At 40.6% G+C, this 21,982-nt stretch overlaps 1 protein-coding gene across 43 annotated transcripts in view; it reads left to right on the forward strand.

Annotated features, from left to right (window-relative positions):
• The window catches only part of EIF4G3 (eukaryotic translation initiation factor 4 gamma 3), a 368,231-nt gene extending 346,561 nt beyond the window's left edge, over positions 1 to 21,670 (forward strand). For 40 of the 43 annotated variants that reach the window (XM_063594267.1, XM_008967038.4, XM_008967044.4 and 37 more), the window contains 7 exons: positions 491 to 616; positions 2,063 to 2,144; positions 4,563 to 4,661; positions 13,227 to 13,373; positions 14,968 to 15,049; positions 17,316 to 17,462; positions 20,644 to 21,670. In XM_063594267.1, coding sequence (XP_063450337.1) covers positions 491 to 616; positions 2,063 to 2,144; positions 4,563 to 4,661; positions 13,227 to 13,373; positions 14,968 to 15,049; positions 17,316 to 17,462; positions 20,644 to 20,825 — 865 coding nt within the window. In that variant the 3' untranslated portion in view covers positions 20,826 to 21,670. The remainder of the gene's footprint in view (positions 1 to 490; positions 617 to 2,062; positions 2,145 to 4,562; positions 4,662 to 13,226; positions 13,374 to 14,967; positions 15,050 to 17,315; positions 17,463 to 20,643) is intronic. The other 3 variants (XM_034957340.3, XM_055097150.2, XM_055097153.2) reach the window with 1 other exon arrangement.
• The last annotated feature ends 312 nt before the right edge of the window (positions 21,671 to 21,982 follow it).

Consider the following 21,982-nt stretch of genomic DNA (forward strand, 5'->3'; position numbering starts at 1 on the left):
AGTTTTTTCCCCATTGTAAGATTCCTCAAGGACACAGATTTTTGTCTTTTACAGTAAGTGTTTAGTCAGTGCTTTTGACTGACTCAGAGGATATGATATTCAACTGTGGTGAATTCTTTATAGTGCAGGATTAAATGGATAATTTTTCCCCTAGAACTTCACAGGACTGTCCTTCTTTTCATCATTTAAGGCTTTCAAATGTCACCTTTATATGGAGGTATTTTCTGACCTCCTTCTTGTACATAGTTCATGTTCTTCAGAGTATTAGCCCTATTTGCAAGTATGCTTTTGTCTGTTCTAGTCTTTTTCCCCCACGCTAACATAATCTCTTTGAGAATGGTAATGTATTTACCAGTCACTTTGTGGCTAGACTGTACCTAACATAGCAGGTGATTAATATGTATTTGTTGACTGATTTTTTTATCTCTTTATTTAATTTTAACTTTCGAATTACATTTGCATGTGATTTTTACCCCCTGTTCCTTTTCAGTTTTTCAGAAACTTTGGAATTGGCAGATGACATGGCCATTGATATTCCCCATATTTGGTTGTACCTTGCTGAACTGGTGACCCCCATGTTAAAAGAAGGTGGAATCTCCATGAGAGAACTTACCATGTAAGTTATACTTGTTTCTCTTGATATATATCAGGTAGAACTGACTAATAACTCACTTGCTAGCTCTCTATCATAGTACTGTCCCATTATCGCCTTTGGAGACTCATGAATGCAGGCTGTGACTCTTTAAGACTTCTGATTTCAGTGTAAAAATGTTACCTTATGCTAGGTCTACACCTGAGATATTCTGGGGATATGATAGCCCTGTGGTCTGTTGAGGGTAGTGGCGATGATAGATTGGCTCCAGAATCGTGTAACTGGAAGATGACTGCTTCTAGAAGCTTAATGTTCATCTGGCTTTTGTGTCTATCATTGCAGTAGTGCTGTAAGTAGTTATATTTTCCCATTGTAACTTGTCAGACTGCATTACCCCATAGTACATGCTCATGATTATAATAAAAGGATGATTATAATAAAACAAACTGAGATCTCAAGTATTCCTACATTTGGATGTGAGTGGGGAATGGATGCTACGTTATATAGACCAGTGGTTCCCAAACTCTGTTCTTCGAAACACTAGTGTTTCCACAAAAGTTGTTTATATAGTCAAACTTTGCACATGGTCATGTCCCTTTTCTTTGAGATTAACAAAACATACTTAGCATATTAAAGTTTATGACAGTCCTATGGTAAAGCAATAAATAAAAACTAGTTAGCTTTGTTTAATTCAGCATTGCCTCACTTACAGTATAGATATCCTATGGAACACAGTTTGGTAAATACTGATTTAGACTATTAAAAAATTGGCCCCTTTGCTGTTTCATCCATAATTTCATCTATAAAGAAAAGCTTCCTTTCTTAAAAATACTTTATATATGGCCAGACGCAATAGCTTACACCTGTAATCCCAGCACTTTGGGAGGCCGAGGCGGGCGGATCACAAGGTCAGGAAATCAAAACCATCCTGGCCAACATGGTGAAACCCTGTCTCTACTAAAATGCAAAAATTATCTGGGCATGGTGTTACGTGCCTGTAATCCCAGCTACTTGGGAAGCTGAGGCAGGAGAATCGCTTGAACCAGGGAATTGGAGATTGCGGTGAGCCAAGATTGCGCCACTGCACTCCAGCCTGGTGACAGAGTGAGACTCTGTCTCAAAAAAAAAAAAAAAAAAAACTTTATAAAAGCATCACAACTCCCTGTTACCTAAGGTGCTTCTCATTTTAGCTTGAAGCAGAACTTACATAAACAAACAGATTACCACATCTGATCTTTGTGTTGCTTCTATCACTGAAGTGGTTAAAGAAAAAGGTAAAAACCAAGAACTCACATGTACCTTTTCAGGAACTTCTCCTGAAAATGACTTAGAGCATGTCCTGGAGCTTTGGCTTGCCCAGTATTATGTAGGTTGCACAGTATCTGGTTTTTGGTCACACATTGTTTGCCTCTTGTTCTAGAAGAAAGGATTTCTTTAGAGATACTTAATCACTGCTCCTATCTTTTACAGAGAATTTAGCAAACCTTTACTTCCTGTTGGAAGAGCTGGGGTCTTGCTTTCTGAAATATTGCACCTACTATGCAAACAAATGGTGAGTGTTACACTGAGTGTCAGACTCAACAGTATTATTAGGAAGGGCAGTGATCTTGATCTTGGGTTATCTGTGAATAGCTTAGGTCTCAGGGTGCAAGTAATTAAGAGTGAGGTCTCTGCTTCAACCCAGTTTCTTTCTGAGGTGCATTTGTCCTTCTGTTTGCTAATATCTTGGGGCAGAATTACCAAATCTCGACTAGATTTGGTATAATTCTAAAGAATCTCAAGGCATGTTTTATTTGTAGTTGATTTTTTCTTCCTTTGAAACAAAATGGATATATCATTTATATGTTTTAATAGATTTCAACGAAAAGCTCCATAGAGCTGGAGGCTGTCAGTCTATGGCAGGCTGTCAGTCTGTAAAGTGGGAACAGATAAATCTAAACCAATAATTTCAAAAGAGTGAAAGTGCTTTGTTAGAAGTCTAAGAGGTTTGGGGAAGTGTTGTGGCATCACAAAGGGAATGAAATGTCTAGGATGAGAGGGATGAGAGATGTCAAAACAAAACAGAACTCAGAAATGAAGATTCTGGAGTGATTTCTGACTTACTTACGCCTGACTCAAAGATATTGGATGATAGATTTTAATGTTTAAAGTCAGTGTTTCATTCCTCCCTCTGATACAGAAGTCCTTCTGTATCCCATTTGTGTGGTAGTTATTCATAAACAGATGCACTAAATATCCTGGTCTCTAGTTCTGTTGACTATTTGTTAATACTACTCTTTGCTTAATGGCACTAAAATTTTTACTGAACCCTAGTTTTTATGTCCAAAATTTCCTCTTCTCCGACCTACTTGACTTTAGTCCTTATTTAAAACTCACATTCTGGCCGTGCGCGGTGATTCACACCTGTAATCCCAGCACTTTGGGAGGCCAAGGTGGGCAGATCACGAGGTTAAGAGATCGAGACCATCCTGGCCAACATGGTGAAACCCTGTCTCTACTAAAAATACAAAAATTAGCCAGGCATGGTGGCACACGCCTGTAGTCCCAGCTACTTAGGAGGCTGAGGCAGGAGAATCGCTTGAACCCGGGAGGCAGAGGTTGCAGTTAGCCGAGATCATGCCACTGCACTCCAGCCTGGCAACAGAGCAAGACTCCGTCTCAAAAAAAAAAAAAAAAAAAAAAAAAAAGACTCACATTCTGGCTGGCGCAGTGGCTTACGCCTGTAATCCCAACACTTTGGGAGGCCGAGGCGGGTGGATCACTTGAGGTCAGGAGTTGGAGACCAGTCTGGCCAACATGGCAAAATCCCATCTCTACTAAAAATACAAAAATTAGCCAGGCATGGTGACAGGCACCTGTAATCCCAGCTACTTGGGAGGCTGAGGCAGGAGAATCGCTTGAATCTGGGAGGTGGAGGTTGGAGTGAGCCAAGATTGTGCCACTGCATTTCAACCTGAGCTACAGAGAGAGACTCTGTCTCAAAAATTAATAATAGTAACTAAAAACTCACATTCTTACTAACTTTGATGTATAGAAACAGCACAACCCTACTTCCAAATAAAACTAAATTCTCATATAGTGTAAGCTTTGGAGCCAGATGGCCGAGTTCAAATTCTGGTTCCACTATATTTTCAGCTATGCCTTGGACGAGTTACTCTATGAAGTAATTAATACATACCTCTCAGATGACAGCAACAGCCTCAAACCTGGCATTTTCCGTTGTCACTGTCACTTTCTTCAGGTAGAGGACTTGTACCTCTTCACTTTTTTCTACCTGACAACAGCTCTTCTTTATTGTCTCTCTTGGGCTCAACCTTGTGCTTCTTGCCCTTGAAACACTTCTCATTCCTGGTTCAGGAGCAACAACTGCTTTAAGCCTCCTTGTATCAGGCAGCATGGCTGTGATCTATTATGGAGAGGGATTCTAGTGAGGCTTCTTGAATGGCTTTAATAGCAGATACATACAGAGCTATCTAGGAAAAGACACAGTGTGGAATTTATAAACTCTGTGTATTGGACTTTTTTTGATGTTTATAAATCCCAAATAACCAGCTGTAGCTCCCCAGATTAGTCACCTCATAAATAAATAATTTAATCTTAAGCAGCTGTACTTCAATTATTCACCATTGTATTTATGTGCATTCAGACATCTTAGTTTGAAAGTCACAAGTCTTAAGAGATTAACTTTTTATCAGTGAGGAAAAGTTTGTTTTCGAGACTGGTCTTGCTGTGTGTGTTGCCTGGGCCAGACTCATACTCCTGGGTGAAAGCTGTCTTCCCACCTCAGCCTCCCTAGTAGCTAGGACTATACAGGTGTGCACCATCATGCCCTGCTGGAAACGTTTTGATTTTTCAGCTTTTTGGGGTTTGCACTGTTTGACTTCAAGCAAATCTTTTTTTTTTTTTTTTTTTTTTTTCTGTTTCTTCTTCCACTGTGAAAGTAAATGGATTGGATTTATCTCTATTTTAGAGCCATAAGAAAGTGGGAGCCTTATGGAGGGAGGCTGACCTCAGCTGGAAGGACTTTTTACCAGAAGGAGAAGATGTACATAATTTTCTTTTGGAGCAGGTAAGAACAAGGCTTATGTTTTGCTGTTGGATAGTAGTTGATCTATTTCATAGAGGAAGTGAAGGTAATTTCCTTCGTATTCCAGTCGTTAAAATTACATCAAAATAGGAATCTTGGTAAAGATGTCCTTTTAAGTTCATGCTTTTAAAGCCACTCCAACTGTGTGGTCATCAGATGATTGATATTTAAAAAAAGAAAATGTAAAAGACTTAGCAACCTATAGAAAAACAAGCTACAGCAAGCAGAAATGAAGTTAACAAATAAAGCAGGGTGACAGGGCCAAAGCTGTCTCCTGCTTTCTGGGTCTGATGGCAGGCCAGAAGCAGCCAGAAGTTATTCTGTGGGGAATGGAGACCATTAATACCCTTATAAGGTAGAAGATTAGAGACAAGCTTATAGCTTGAAACTACACAGGTAAATAAGTGCAAGGAAGTAGACACAGTCTTATACCCAGAACCTTAGCTATCCTGCCTACTGACTGGTAACTAGATCCAGAAATCTACAAAACAGAAGACCCCATGATCAGTATAATCTGGTCCTATAGGAGGATTTGTGGGCTGTTAGGTTGAGGTAACCATAAAACAAATTAGATCAAGAAAAGTAACAGAAAGAAAACAAAACTCTCTCAAAACGTTACTGAAAATCAAAATCCTAAAACTCATGAGGAAAACTAAAACTAAGACAGCCAACAAAATCAGGAATAAGGAGAAAAAAAATCACCATAGGTAAAAAGAGAACAAGAATGCAATCTGAAAATGACTTTAAAATAAGTATTTTGTTCTGGATAAAGATATTATATTAGGTTGCTACGGACATTAGCTTTCTTTTTGGTTGTAGTCTGGAACACTGAAGAGCATTCTTGCCACAGCAATAAGAACCTGCATGAAGCATAACTTCTGATGTGTTACTGGACTTAGAAGAGGTGGAAGTAATTTCCTTCAAAGGGACAAAAAGAATTAATGAGGGGGAAAAGCCAGAGATGAAACCTGAACTGTGAATAGTAATTACATGTGAAGGGCATATTGCCCAAAGGACACATAGCCCAGTGGGAAGATACTATTACAAATGCTGTCAGATGTCATGGAAAAAGTTGACTTAGTCTCAGTTCAGTATTACCTTGGCTCCCAGAAGAAGCAAATCAAAATGCTCTTTGGAGAAACATCCTCAACTTAGGTCCCCTTATTTTCTACAAATACAAATTATTTAAATATATGAGTTGACACTTGGTGTTCATTTAACATACAATTAAAGAAGTAAAGATAAAAGTAAACAGACAATAAGTAGTAGATTTAGACCCCATGGACTTGAGGTAATGGAATTATCATTCAGAGTATAAAATAACACTATAGTAAAAGAAAGAATCACAAAAATGAGCAAACAAGAGACTAGTCAAAATGGTTAAAGAGATTTGAAAAGAAAAGAAAAGGTTGGGTGCAGTGGCTCATGCCTATAATCCTAGCACTTTGGGAGGCTGAGGCAAGAGAATCTCTTGAAGCCAGGAGTTGGAGATCAGCCTGGACAACATAGTGAGACCTGTCTCTACTAAAAAAAAATAGCTAGGTGTATTGGTGCACCTGTAGTCATAAGCTACTCGAGAGACTGAGGCAGAAGGATCACTAGAGCGTGGGAATTTAAGGCTGCAGTGAGATACGATCACACCACTGCACTCCAACCTGAGAGACAAAGTGAGAGCCTATCAAAAATAAAAAATAAAATAAATAAACAAAAGCTACACACACACATACCAAAATCTGTAGGTAGCTATCTAAGATATGTTAACATGTTAGGAGATTTGGAGGAAAGAATGAGAGAACATCTAACCTATCTAATTGGAGTCCCAGAAGGAAAATTAGCCTAAATGGAGAAGAGGCAATATTTGAAGAGACAGTGGCTGAGACTTCTAGAAGTGAAAAAATATACAAATCTATAATGAAAGCCCATATATGCAATACAGGATAATTATATTTTAATGAAACTGCATAATACCAAAGACAGATGAAAGATTTTAAAGAAGCTGGAAAGAAGAAGCACATTACCTACCTGCCTCCCCCTCAAAAAAAAAAATACACAAAAAATTAGACTTTGCAGTGGCAACCATGAAAGCCAGAAGATGGTAGAATAATCTCAGAGTGCTGAGAAACGAGCAGTAAATGTAGAATTCCTTGTGCAGCTGAACTAACCTTTAAGAATTAGGGCAATGCATACTGAGAAACTTAACAACATACTTCTAAATACCCATGGGTCAAAGAAGAAATCAAACATGATAGTAAAAAACATTTTTAACTGAATGAAAACAAAACCACAACATATCATCGATATTTAGAAAAGAAGAAAGGTCAATAACCTCAGCTTCAACCTTAAGGAATTAGAAAAATAAGGCCAGAAACAATGGCTCATGCCTATAATCCCAACACTTTGGGAGGCCAAGGCAGGAAGATTGCTTGAGCCCAGGAGCTTGAGAGACCAGCCCAGGCAACAGAGCAAGACCCTATCACCAAAAAAAAAAAAAAAAAAAAAAGAAATTAGAACAATAAGAACAAATGAAGCTCGAAGCAAGTAGAATAAAGGAAATAATAAACATTATATCAGAAATCAATGAAATAGAAAAATTTTTAGAGAAAGACCAGTGAAATCAAAAGCTGGTTCTCCAGGAGGTGGAGGTTGCAGTGAGCCAAGATTGCACCATTGCACTCCAGCCTGGACAAAAGGGCGAGACGCCGTCTCAGAAAAAAAAAAAAAAAAAAAAAAAGCTGGTTCTTTGAGAAGATAAAAGTGATAAACCTCTAGCCAGATTGATCATGAAAAAAAGTTTGAAAAGAAGGTACATATTACTAATATCTGGAATGAAAGCGGTAACATCAGCACAGATTCTATACATAAAAGTGGGTGAGGAAATTGTATGAATAATCTTTATGTCAATAAATACATCAGCCAGGCGTGGTGGCGCATGCCTATAATTCCAGCACTTTGAGAGGCCAAGGCAGGCAAATTGCTTGAGCCTAGGAGTTCAAGACCAACCTGGACAACGTGGTAAAATCCCATCTTTACAAAAAATACAAAAATAAGCCAGGCATGGTGGTACATGCCTGTAATCATAGCTACTCGAGAAGCTGAGGTGGGAGGATTGCTTGAGCCCAGGAGGTCAAGGCTACAGTGAGCTGTAATCATGCCACTACACTCCAGCCTAGACAGCAGAGTAAGACCCTGCCTTCAAAAAGAAATAACCCTAGTTGAATACATCGATTTAGTTGAACTAGTTGAAATGAACAAACTTCTTTCTTTTTTTTTTTTTTTTTTTTGAGACAGAGTTTCGTTCTTGTTGCCCAGGCTGGAGTGCAATGGCGTGATCTTTGCCCACCACAACCTCTGCCTCCTGGGTTTAAGTGATTCTCCTGCCTCAGCCTCCCAAGTAGCTAGGATTACAGGCATGTGCCACCATGCCTGGCTAATTTTGTATTTTTAGTAGAGATGGGCTTTCTCCATGTTGGTCAGGCTGGTGTTGAGCTCCCGACCTCGGGTTATCCACCTGCCTCGGCCTCCCAAGTGCTGGGATTACAGGCGTGAGCCACTGCGCTCAGCCACAAATTTCTTAAAAGATACAAACTACTAGAGCTGTCTCAAGAGATGGATAACCTGCATATCTATTAAAGAGATTGAATTCATTAGTTAAAAATGTTACCACAGAACAACTCCAGGCTTAAATGGTTTCACTGGTAAACTCTACCAAACATTTAAAGCGGAAATAATACCCATTTAACAGAAGAATTCTACAACTATTGCAGAATATTGAAGAGGAGTGAGTACTTCTATGACGTCAGCATTAGTCTGATACCAAAACCAAAGACATTTCAAAAATCTGTAGACCAATATGCCTCATAAACATTGAGAAAAAATTCCCAATACAATTTTAGAAAATCAAATCCAACAATATATAATAAGAGTAATACGTTATAATAAGGTAGGATTGGCTGGGCATGGTGGCTCACGCCTGTAATCCCAGCACTTTGGGAGGCCGAGGCGGGCGGATCACGAGGTCAGGAGTTCGAGACCAGCCTGGCTAACATGGTGAATCCCCGTCTCTACTAAAAATACAAAAATTAGCCAGGTGTGGTAGCACACGCCTGTAATCCCAGCTACTCAGGAGGCTGAGGCAGGAAAATTGCTTGAACCCAGGAGGCAGAGGTTGCAATGAGCCAAGATCACATTATTGCACTCCAGCTCTGGGTGACAGAGCAAGACTCCATATTGGGAAAATAATAATAATAATAATGTAGGGTTTATCCTAGAAATGTAAGGTGGGTTTAATATTTGAAAATTGATGTATACATAATAGGGAAGATGGTGAAGTATACATAATAGAGAAGTATACATAATAGGGAAGTATACATAATAGGGAAGATGGTGAAGTATACATAATAGGGAAGTATACATAATAGGGAAGATGGTGAAGTATACATAATAGGGAAGTATACATAATAGGGAAGGTGGTGAAGTATACATAACGGAAGTATACATAATAGGGAAGATGGTGATGTATACATAATAGAGAAGTATACATAATAGGGAAGATGGTGAAGTTCCAGGATTCAATCCCTCCACTGACACAACTATTGAACTGGCAAGATCTGTTAGAGCCAACTGTTTTAGAACTGTGGAGTCTCGTTAAATACATGCATTATCAACACCAGGGGATTGCATAATGAAAAAAGAGTCTGATAAATTTCAGTGAATTTGGGAATTTTGCATAGAACTTACCAGTACCCAGCCCTGTGGCAGACCACCAGGAAACTGGCATCACACCATTTCTGGTGCAGCTTGCTGGTGCCAGGTTGAACAATAAGGACTTCATTTTCCAAGGATTGGGGTTGTGTCTTTTAATTGACTTTTAGTTGACTGAGAGGCCAGTGCTGGGGCTGGCTGTTATTTCAACTCTTTCATGCTGAAGTATCTTTTAGGGCTGTGACTATCAAAAGTATTTAAGCAGTAGTGTTACGGGATCTCTGGAGTGTCGATTTTTTTGGCCAGAAACCTCTGTGGCCATGGCACCTTTGCCCGAGTTCTTTTCCTGTGTCCAGGAAGAATGAGGTACGCAAACAAATGAAGGGTGAAGAAGAGTTTTATTTAGTGTTAGAACAGCTCAGAGGAGTGGGTAGCTCCTCTCTAGTAGGCAGGTTGTCCCATGGAGTGTTCAGCTCTCTGTAGAGAGGAGGCTCTGGAGAGGATAGCTCCTCTCCACAGGCAGGTCATTTGGACATTTCTGCAGGTCTCTGAAGTTCTCAGAGGAGAGGGTACCTCCTCTCTGCTGGCAGGTCATCTCTGCAGCTCTCAGCAGAGAAGGCATTCTTCTCTGCAGCTGGTCCTCCTATCGTCTCTCTACCCTCTTTGTCCTCTGCCCATCTGCTGCCCTGTTCTGGCTGAGTCCAGGGCTTTTATACCTCAGAGGGGAAGAAATGCATGCCAGTTGGTCCATAGGCAGCCATGGTTGGGCCTGGAAGAGGCACCATGAGCCCCTACTCCACTCTGCTGGACTGGCATCCCAGCCCCCAGCCTTCAGGTCCTCCCTGGCCTGAGGGTGGGGCCTTACTGGGGACCCTGCCCCCTTCCACCCAGGACTCTGTCTGCCTCCTGCTGCCATTCATGGCCCTGGGGCTTGGTCCCAACCCCACTCCAAGATCGGAGAGCAGGCAACCCTGAGCCTGCAGGGACAGGGGGTCTTTCCTGGGACACCCGAGGGTGCTGACTGCAGAGACGCCCAGGTGCTGCATGCCTGGGAGGGCAGCCACAGCTGCACCCCACAGCTCCCACCCCACCAACTCAGAAGAGGCAGGGCTCCCCCTTTTCCCGTCCCCTGCCTGCTTTGTGGAACGGGAGGCCCAGGTCTGCAGCCGCAGGTCAGGCAGCTGCGACAGCACCCAGGAGGGGAGATCCTGCCTGCTCCCTCAAGAAAGGCTCGAATCCACAGCTGCAGTTTGGGTGGGAGGGCAGGGCTCCTGCCTGCTCCAAAGAGCAGGAGGCTTGGGTCTGCAGCTACGGTTTGGGTGGCTGCAGTAGCACAGGCAGCTTCCATCCCAACTCAGAAGGGGCAGGGCTCCCACCGGCTCCATGCAGTGTACAGCCCCAGCTGCACCTCCCTGCTGCAGCCAATAGTATCTCTCTCTCTGTCTCTCTGTCTCTCTTTCTTTCTGTCTCCAGTCTCTCTGTCTCCTCTTCTCTCCCCTCTCTCCTCTTTCCTCCTTCTCCACTCCCTCTCCCTGAGTCCTCTTTTTTTGTTAATTTAACTTTTATTTTAAGGTCAGGGGTACATGTGCAGGTTTGTTCTATAGGTAAACTTGTGTCATGGGGGTTTGCTTTACAGATTATTTTGTCACCCAGGTATTAAGCCTAGTACCTATTAGTTATTTTTCCTGATCTTCTCCCTCCTCCCAACCTCTGCCCTCTGATAGGTTCGTGTCTGTTGTTCCCCTCTATGTGTCCATGTATTGTCACCATTTAGCTCCCACCTGTAAGTGAGAACACGCAGTATTTGGTTTTTTGTTCCTGCATTAGTTCGCTAAGGATCACTTGGCTTGGGAGGTCAAGGCTGCAGTGAGCCATGATAGTGCCATTGCACTGCAACCCGGGCAAAAGAGCAAGACCCTGTCTAAATAAATAAATAAATAAATATGAGACTTCAGTTTAAAAGAAAAAAAAAGCAATCGGAGGTCAAGGCTGCAGTGAGCCTTGATAGTGCCACTGCACTGTAACCTGAGCGAAAGAGCAAGACCCTGTCTAAATAAATAAATATGAGACTTCAGTTTAAAAGAAAAAAAAGGCAAAATAATATATATATAATAAAATGAATATATAAAAATGTTTATAGTTTGAAAAATGAGGTTGAAAAATACTTGGCCTGTATCTTGACTTACAGTTTGCTTAAAGAGCTTATGGCCTTCATGTTGTGCTTTTTTGCATATATTGGAGCATCATGGATTGGATGTATAGTCAACCAATACTAAATCAGAAAAATTGTAATATTGAGCCATGTTTCTAAAATCTTATGGAGCTGGGTGCAGTGGTGCACACTGTAGTCTCAGCTGCTCGGGAGGCTGAGGCAGAAGGATCTTTGAGCCCCAGAGTTCAAGTCCAACCTGGCAACATAGTGAGACCCCAAGTCAAAAATAAATAAATAATAAAACCTTATTGGGAAATATAATTTAGAGATGCTACGTAAGTGGTAGAAACGGAACAATCAGATGACAGAATTCAAGACTGTGGTTTTCACTTTGTGGATTGGGGATAGGGTATAGGACCATACCAGAGTATTCAAGAGTATTAGAGAAAACCTTATGTGAGTAATCCTTAATATTTTCATCTTTATGGTTTTTGTATAATGAAGCCACATAAAGCAAGGCATACCTATGTACTTCATTTCTTTAGTCCTTTGAAAATTATGAATAATTTTGATTATAGATTTTTTTTTCTTTTTGAGACAGGATCTCGCCCTATTGCCAGGCTGCAGAGCGGTGGCACAATGACAGTTCACTGCAGCCTCAACCTCCCATGCTCAAGCAATCCTCCCATCTCAGCCTCCTGAGTAGTTGGGACCACAGGCGCATGCCACAACACCTGGCTAATTTTGGTATTTGTGTTGGTAGAGACGGGGTTTTGCCATGTTGCCCAGGCTGGTCTCAAACTCCTGAACTCATACACTCCTCCTGCCTTGGCCTCCCAAAGTGCTGGGATTACTGGTGTGAGCCACTGCGCCCAGCCTGATTATAGATTTTTTAAAACTATGTATCTATAAGTGCTAAACAATTATAGCATCATTTCTCACACCTATATTCGAAATGGCCACAACTTAACAAAGCCAAAACTATCTAGTTTTGATAGCTGCTGAGTACCAATACTAATATTAAACCATAGGTTGCAGAAAGAGAGTGAAATTGTACACTTTTCTAGGGCTCCTATCCTGCCTTAAAGAGCTATGTTGCAGCTAAGGGGAAGATTGAAGCTCAAGATTATTTGCGTGTAACCATAGCCTAGAGATAATTATAGGGGGGTTATTACCTTCTTTTTTAAGATACACGGTATGAGAAGTTGGAAAAATATTCAGAAGGATAATGGACTGACAATTTTTCAAAACTATAATACGAACAGGTTGGGCGTGGTGAGTCATGCCTGTAATCCCAGTCTTTGGGAGGCCAAGGAGGGCGGATTGCTTGAGCTCAGGAGTTCAAGACCAGCCTGGGCAGCATGGCAAGACCCCTTCTCTACTAAAAATACAAAAAAAATAGCCAAGTGTGGTGGTGTGGGTCTGGAGTCCCAGCTACTCAGGAGGCTGAGGTGGGAGGATTGCTTGAGCCCGTGATGTGGAAGTTGCAGTAAGCCAAACTACTCCAGCCTGGGTGACAGAGCAAGACCCTGTCTCAAAAAAAAAAAAAAACTACAAACATAAAATAGCCTCTGCTGATCATTTTGATTCCATGTAAAATAGAAGACGTAACCTATGACTTTGTTCTTCTCTCAGGATGATAATAACATAGAATTATATTAATATATTAATATGTTCCACCTTTTATGTTTCAGAAGTTGGACTTCATAGAGTCTGACAGTCCCTGTTCCTCTGAAGCACTTTCAAAGAAAGAACTGTCTGCCGAAGAGCTGTATAAGCGACTCGAGAAACTCATTATTGAGGACAAAGCGAATGATGAACAGATCTTTGACTGGGTAGAGGTATAAAGACTATGTCACCTTCCCTGATACCTCTACAGGAAAGATTCTTGTGGGATCCCCTTAATTCGCTTACCTATCAGTTCACTTCATGAATTTTTAACCTTAATTAAATTAGTTTTTAAATGCTTTTGTTTTGCCTTCCTTAGAAAAGAGTAACATTTTTCTCACCACTTAAGGGGTTAAGTAATGCTTGAGATTAACTTCTAATTCACATTAAAATTAAGATGAAAAAGCAGTGTTGGCACATGTAAAAATAGTTACATGCTTCTGAGTAAGTAGTCATTAAAATACACTGCAGTTGTGGTGTCGTTCTTTCATAGATTGAGTAGATGATCTTAATATGGATTATTTATTGAGGAATAAAATATGTTTTTAAGTGGTTATACTTCCAAATGTACAAGTACATAACACTGTATAATTGAATGAGTAGAGGATAGGCAGTGGGAAGGACCCTGAAAAGTAAATACTGCTAATTCAAATATGTGCACACAGAACTGGCAATAGCCAAATTATTTTTCAATGAATTGGACATTTAATTTTAGCAAGAATGTGCAAAAATGTGATTCATCTGGTCTGGGTGTGATGGTTCATGCCTGTAATCCCAGCACTTCGGGAGGCCGAGGTAGGCAGATCACGAGGTCAGAGTTTGAGACCTGCCTGGCCAACATAGTGAAACCCCATCTCTACTAAAAGTACTAAAAAATTAGCTGAGTAGTCCCAGCTACTTGGGAGGCTGAGGCAGGGCTCCTGTAGTCCCAGCTACTCAGGAGGCTGAGGCAGGAGAATCGCTTGAACCTGGGAGGCAGAGGTTGCAGTGAGCTGAGATCGCACCACTGCACTCCAGCCCGGGTGACAGTGCGAGGTCTCAAAAAAAAAAAAAAAAAAAAAACAGTGACTCATCTGTTCTTAGTGCCAGATCAGTCCTGATGTTCAGGAGATCATTTCTCTGGTACGCAAGGGTACCTTTTTTTGTTTTTTGTTTTGAGATGGAGTTTTGCACTTGTCGCCCAGTCTGGAGTGCAGTGGTGCAATCTTGGCTCACTGCAGCCTCCACCTCCCAGGTTCAAACGATTCTCCTGCCTCAGCCTCTGCCTGCCACCATACCCAGCTGATTTTTGTGTTTTTAGTAGAGACACGGTTTCACCGTGTTGGCCAGATTGGTCTCGAACTCCTGACCTCAGGTGATCCATCCTCTTCAGCCTCCCAAAGTGCTGGGATTACAGGCATGAGCCACTGCACCTGGCCTGTTTTTTGTTTTCTCGAGACAAGGTCTCGCTCTGTCACCCATGCTGGAGTGCAGTGGTGCAGTCATAGCTTACTGCAGCCTCAAACCCTTGGGATCAAGCAGTCCTCCCACCTTAGTCTCCCAGGTAGCTGGGAACACAGGCATGTGCCACCATACCCAGCTTTTTTTTTTTTTTTTTTTTTTTTTTTTAAGAGATAGGGTCTTACTATATTGCCCAGACTGGTCTCAACTCCTAGCCTCAAGTGATCCTCCTGTCTCGGCCTCCCAAAGTGTTGGGATTACAGGCATGAGCCTCTGTGCCTGGCTGAGCAAGGTATCTTTAATTGTTTTATTTCTTTTTGACTTCAGGCTAATCTAGACGAAATCCAGATGAGTTCACCTACATTCCTTAGAGCTTTAATGACTGCTGTTTGTAAAGCAGCTATTATAGGTAAGTAACATTTCTGAAGGCAGCTCATAACATCTGAAATCCCCATTATGTCAACTACTAAGTATACAGTTTGATTTTACATTGTTTTCAAAACTTCTCCTATGTAGCTCACTTTTCTGTGCACTGTCCTTTCTGTCTGTGATGCCTGGTTGTCTCAAGCGTGGAGACAAATGGCTGCTCCGCCTACAGAGAACCCAGATCTAACCAGCTACCACATGCCTTGCATGCTCCTTGGGTTGTTTTTCACTACGTTGCGTGTAGCTTTTTCTTTATCTTTTCACCTCTAACATTCAGGGCCGCCTCCTCCTTCCAATCATGAATTATAATGAACAGGTTGAATATTCTTAATCTAATTATCAGTATAGGGTTATTCTCATCAAAAAAGTCATGTTATGTAAGTACATACATGAAGAAAAAAATATCAACAGTTTGTCCTGTTCTTTGTTGACTTTATTTGATATGATAAGACAATTTTATTGGCTTATGAATTGTTAATATTGATAGGATTAGGGTCAGTAGAAATCCCAAATATTCCAAGCTGTATACAATGTTTAACATTATTCAATGAAGACATCTCTTTAGTTTCAGATAGAAATTCATACTTCTGTCACTGAAGTGAGAAAAAAAAATTCATCAGTGCAAAGGTGTCTCAGAATTTCAAGTCTGTCTCTATTTTGAAGATGGCTTTCTGCCACTTAATATAGCTTCAGAATTGTAATTTAAGATTTGCAATGAATTTATTTTCAATGTTCTTTAATGAGATAAATAACAAAGCTAAGTAGAAAGTCTTCATGAAATTTTAAAAAATCATTTTCAGTATCCATAGAACTATTATAAGACTTTCATGTTTTAAAATTCGAGTTGGGAAGTCCAAAAGCTGTTTGGTTTTTGTTCTCTTGAGATGGTGGGGGTCACTGTGTTGCCCAGGCTGGACCTGAACTCCTGGGCTTAAGCGGATCCTATCGCCTCAGCCTCTTGAGTAACTGGAATTACAGGCATGAGCCATGATGGCCAGATTTTAAAAGCAAAATCTGCTTTTAAAAACAAATTGTGTCTTAGTGATAACTTACAGATAATATAAACCCGTATGTGTCTTTGTACTGAGGATGCTTTTCATTTCTCAGCCCCTTTTTATCATTCCTTTCCCTCAAAAGGCCTAGATTAGGTATGTTATCTGCCACTGCCACAGTTAGTTTTTATCCTAGTAATAACAAAATGGTTCCAATTATTTTAGCCTTCTGAAAAGATTTGTATTAAGTGTCACTTTAATTTCCTTTTCTAATGTTGCTTTTTTATGTTGCTTTTTTTAAATACTCACTTGAAATTCCTACTCCATGTTTCATTTATTTTTGATTGACAAATTATAATTGTATATGTTTATGGGGTACAATGTGATGTTTTGATATACATGTCCAATGTGGAATGATTGAATCAAATTAATTAACATATCTATCACCTCACTTACCTTTTTTTATGGTAAGACATTTGATTAATTTTGCTTTTGTAGTTTGTCATAAAACCACAGTCACTGTTTAATTACAATTAAAGATAATTGGGTACGCTACTCCTGAGGGAAACCAGCATTCAAAATGCATCCCCCTCCATAGTTTTTATTATTTGTGAGAGAATGTCTCATTAATAATTTCAGAGCATTTTGGATTTCAAACTATTTGCCTTAGACCTTCTGCCTCCTCTTCTCTTGTAGAGCCATATGGGTCCTTTGTACTCAGAAAATTGAAAATGAGCCAGGTTGCAGTGGCTCATGCCTGTAATCCCAGCATTTTGGGAGGCCAAGGCAGAAGGATTGCTTGAGCCCAAGAGTTCAAGACCAGCTTGGGCAATATAGCGAGACCCTGTCTTTATTATTTAAAATCTAAAATATAAGAAGAAGAAGAAAGGCCAGGAGCAGTGGCTCATGCCTGTAATCCCAGCAGTTTGGGAGGCTGAGGCGGGTGGATCGCCTGAGGTCAGGAGTTCGAGACAAGTCTGACCAACATGGTGAAACCCTGTCTCTGCTAAAAATACACAAAAAAATTAGTCAGGCCTGGGAGCAGGCGCCTGTAGTCCCAACAACTTGGGAGGCTGAGACAGGAGAATAGCTTGAACCTGGGAGACGGAGGTTGCAGTGAGCTTAGATTGTGCCACTGCACTCCAGCCTGGGCAATAGAGTGAGACTCTGTCTCAAAAAAAGAAAAAAGAAAGAAAATTAAAGATAATTCTATGTTAACTCCTTAAATGTAATTCCTAGTTCTTCTATCACCTTTAGCCGACTCTTCTACCTTCAGAGTGGACACTGCTGTTATCAAGCAGAGAGTGCCGATCTTACTCAAGTACCTAGACTCAGATACAGAGAAGGAACTGCAAGCACTTTATGCACTACAAGCATCGATAGTAAAACTTGATCAACCTGCCAGTAAGTTTATCTCATGTTACAGTTAATCTAACCAATGAGTGAGATTTATCCAAGCCAGGACTTAGAGATGATTTAGGGTTTGAACAAAGGACAATAAAAGAATCACTAATAACACAAACTCATATAACTAACTTTAATAAATTTGAATTTGGCCGGGTGCAGTGGCTTGCGCCTATAATCCCAGCACTTTGGGAGGCCACGGCAGGCAGATCACTTGAGGTCAAGAGTTCAAGACCAGCCTGGCCAACATGGTGAAACCCTATCCCTACTAAAAATACAGAAATGGCTGAGCACGGTGGCTCACACCTGTAATCCCAGCACTTTGGGAGGCCGAGGCAGATGGATCATGAGGTCAGGAGATCGAGACCATCCTGGCTAACATAGTGAAACCCTGTCTCTACTAAAAATACAAAAAATTAGCTGGGTGTGGTGGCGGGCACCTGTAATCCCAGCTACTTGGGAGGCTGAGGCAGGAGAATCGCTTGAACCCAGGAGGCGGAGGTTACAGTGATCCAAGAGCATGCCACTGCACTCCAGCCTGGCGACAGAGCGAGACTCTATCTCAAAAAAAAAAAAAAAAATACAAAAATACAAAAATTGGCTAGGTGTGGTGGCATGTGCCTGTAGTCCCAGCTACAGCTACTCAGAAAGCTGAGCACGAGAATCACTTGAACCTGGGAGGCGGAGTTTGCACTAAGCCAAGATTGCGCCACTGCACTCCGGCCTGGACAACAGAGCAAGACTCTGTCCAAAAAAAAAAAAAAATGAATTTGTTATATGTTTGTATGAAAATATCACAACAAGAAAACTATTTAGATTAGGTTATTTCATCCCCATTCCAGGGCAGGCCTAATAAAACTTTCCACAGTGATGGTAGTATATATCCATACCATTGAGTATGGTAATCATGAGCCACATGTGGCAATTCTATACTTAAATATGTCTGTTGTGACTTAGGAACTGAATTATTGACTTTAAATTTAAATAACCATGTTTGACTAATAGCTTCCATATTGGACAACACAGGTCTAGGGCATGAAAATGGTTAATGATGTTGAGGATGATACTCTAGAATCTTTAGACACCCAACAAAGACCCTAAGTGTAGTGTATTTACCATGCTATATTTACTAAGGAGTTTCAGAATAGTTTTTAGTTAAGGGTTATGATTAATTCTTGGCTAATGAAACAAAGTAACCTGTACACTTAAGTCTTAGTGATACTTGGTGTTAACTAATGATTTTTATTACATCTCGAAAATTCTGTTGGTATTTGTTAAAGCGGGCAGTACATAGGTATTAGAGAGAGCACTCAAGTAGTTCTTTGGTACTTCCTTATTTTCGCTTTTGTAAAATTCCTTCTTTCCTAGTCCTGAATCGCTCTTGGAGATAAAGGAAAAGATGAAAGCAAATTATCCTTATAGTGTAACTGAAGAGACAATCTACCATGAATCAGATAATTTGATAATATTAGCTTAACTAATATAATTACAAAGATAAGTCTTTTTAAAAAAAGACCGAGGCATGCAGATCACCCGAGGTCAGGAGTTTGAGACCAGCCTGGCCAACATGGTGAAACCCTGTCTCTACTAAAACTACAAAATTAGCTGGGCGTGGTGGCGCACGCCTGTAATCCCAGCTACTTGGGAGGCTGAGGCAGGAGAATCACTTGAACCCATGAGGCGGTGGTTGCAATGAGCCGAGATCATGCCACTGCACTCCAGCCTGGGCAAAAAGAGCAAAACTCCATTTAAAAAAAAAAAAGTTAATACGACTCATGATAAACCTAATATTGATTAGCATTTATTGTTTATTCCACTGCCTCCCTCCATTAATATAAATGATCGGAGAGCTGACTATAATAACTATAAGCTAATAACTTATTATATATGATAACTATAATTCTCAGTTTTACTATGAGAGTAAAACCGAGAATTAAAATCACACAGATAGTTTGGACGTTTAAAACAGTAAATAACAGGTGTAGTTTCACTGGATAAAATCCAGATGAGATAGCTTTTACTCATGTTTTCCATGTGAATGATCACCTCTTTTTCTTTTTTGAGACAGAGTCTCGCTCTGTCACCCAGGCTGGAGTGCAGTGGCGCAATCTCAGCTCACTGCAAGCTCCGCCTGCCGGGTTCACGCCATTCTCCTGCCTCAGCCTCCCTAGTAGCTGAGACTACAGGCACCCACCACCATGCCCGGCTAATTTTTTGTATGTTTAGTAGAGATGGGGTTTCACTGTGTTAGCCAGGATGGTCTCGATCTCCTGACCTCGTGATCCGCCTGTCTCGGCCTCCCAAAGTGCTAGGATTAAAGGTGTGAGCCACCGCGCCCGGCCACCTCTTCATTTTTAAAACAACATTACAAGGAAGAAAAAGCATATCCTGCCTTTCTCCCTTCCCCCAAATTTTGTAAAAATAATACAGTAAACTTGCAGCGCAGAAAATAGTAAAAAGAAAGTAAAAAACTACTCGTATTTAAATTTTACAGGGTTTAGATTGAGATAAACATGATATGAAACAGCTTCACTGGTATCAGAAAATAGTTCAGATTGGGCCGGGCACGGTGGCTCACGCCTGTAATCCCAGCACTTCGGGAGGCCAAGATGAGCGGATCACCTGAGGTCAGGAGTTCGAGACCAGCCTGGCCAACATGGTGAAATCCCTTCTCTACTTAAAATACAAAAATTAGCTGACTGTGGTGGCCGGCGCCTGTAATCCCAGGTACTTGGGAGGCTGAGGCAGGAAAATTGCTTCAACCCAGGCAGGCGCCTATAATCCCAGGTACTTAGGAGGCTGAGGCAGGAAAATTGCTTAAACCCAGGAGGTAGAGGTTGCAGTGAGCCAAGATCGCACCACTGCACTCCAGCCTGGGGACAGAACAAGATTGTCTCTCAAAAAAAAAAAAAAAACCAGAAAAAAAAAAGAAAAAAAGTTCAAATTGTACAAAATAATAGGAATAAAAAAGAATTTAGACTGCTTCAATCTTTTTTTCCTCTTCTTTAAACAAGTTGTTGGGCTGTTTATACTGTCAAGACCAAGTATGGTGAATTGTCATTATTGCTTTTTCTGGGGGAATTAATGCACATTTATTCAGTCATTCATTATTTTGAAATATATTCTTTTCCTCATAACTACAGTGTCCCAAAGCTTATAGTTTATTTTCACCTCCTTGCAGATTTGCTGCGGATGTTTTTTGATTGTCTATATGATGAGGAGGTGATCTCCGAGGATGCCTTCTACAAATGGGAGAGCAGCAAGGACCCTGCAGAGCAGAATGGGAAGGGCGTGGCTCTGAAATCTGTCACGGCATTCTTCACGTGGCTGCGGGAAGCAGAAGAGGAGTCTGAGGATAACTAAAACTTCAAATACACAAAACGAAACAAAAGAAACAATTTAAGTATTTTTTTAAAAAGTTTCACGTCTTCGCCAATCACAGTGCAGCAAGGCCAATTCTCGCAGAAACCCCCACGTGTGCACGAGTGGGAGAGGGGAAAGAGAAAAAAAGGTGATCATGGAGGAAAAAGGTACTGGATAAAAGTAAACTTCAAACCTTAGGGCGGGAGCACTAAAACCAAAATACATGTATTATTTATAGAAAATATTTTCTGTTTTAATCTTTTCTTTTTAAACAAGGACTCATACTTAAAAAAATGTTTAGCAAAAAAAAAAAAAAGTTGAGAACTTTTAATTTATTTTAAGGACTGCAAATGCCAGTGTAATTTTTTAATTTGCAGTTTCTGTAAACAACTTGTATAATAGAAAAGCAGAGAAATAAATTTCCCTCCCCTTCAAGATGCACCTCATGTTTGTTTTAAGGTATAGCATTTAGTCCAGATTTGAGAAAGTTTGGGGTGAACAAGGTAAGAAAGATTTTTTTTTTTTTGGCATCAAATCTTTCTGCCTGCCTCTCAGCTTGCTTCAGAAAATTTAAAAAATCACAATAGTAATCAAAACATACATAACATTGAAACAGAAGGAAATGCTGTGGACCACAGAACTCCAAGAATTGTTTAAAAAAAAAAAAGTGCTACCCTGAGAAAAGTACTCTTAATACTCTTGAAATCTTTAGAGCAACTTTAAGGCTTGTAAATACATAGAACAAATATTTAAAAAAACAAAAAGAAATTGACTCAGTACTATTTCTTTTCACTTTGAAAATATAAAGAACAAAATAAAGACAAACATTGCAAGTTTAAAAGAAAGTAAAGTGACTTCTCCTTTGGACAGCTGCTGCATGTGTGCCCATTCCTGGGGGTGCTGTCTGGCTATTTATTGTCTAATTCAAATCACTCCTGAGGGGAGAGAGATAAAACGAGAGAGAGTGAGAGAGTGTGTGTATGTGCGTGTATGCGCACGTATGTGCATGCACATGTATGTATGTATATGTCTCTACTCACTGAAAAGGCAAGCTACTTTGTGGGTAAGGAGGGCACTTGTGCTTGGGTGGGAATGCCCCACTGGGAGTCCAGTGAAACTTGTTTCCAACACTAACTAAAAATGCATTCAGGACAGTA

Source organism: Pan paniscus, chromosome 1, assembly GCF_029289425.2.
Source record: "Pan paniscus chromosome 1, NHGRI_mPanPan1-v2.0_pri, whole genome shotgun sequence".
Lineage (NCBI taxonomy): Eukaryota > Metazoa > Chordata > Mammalia > Primates > Hominidae > Pan > Pan paniscus.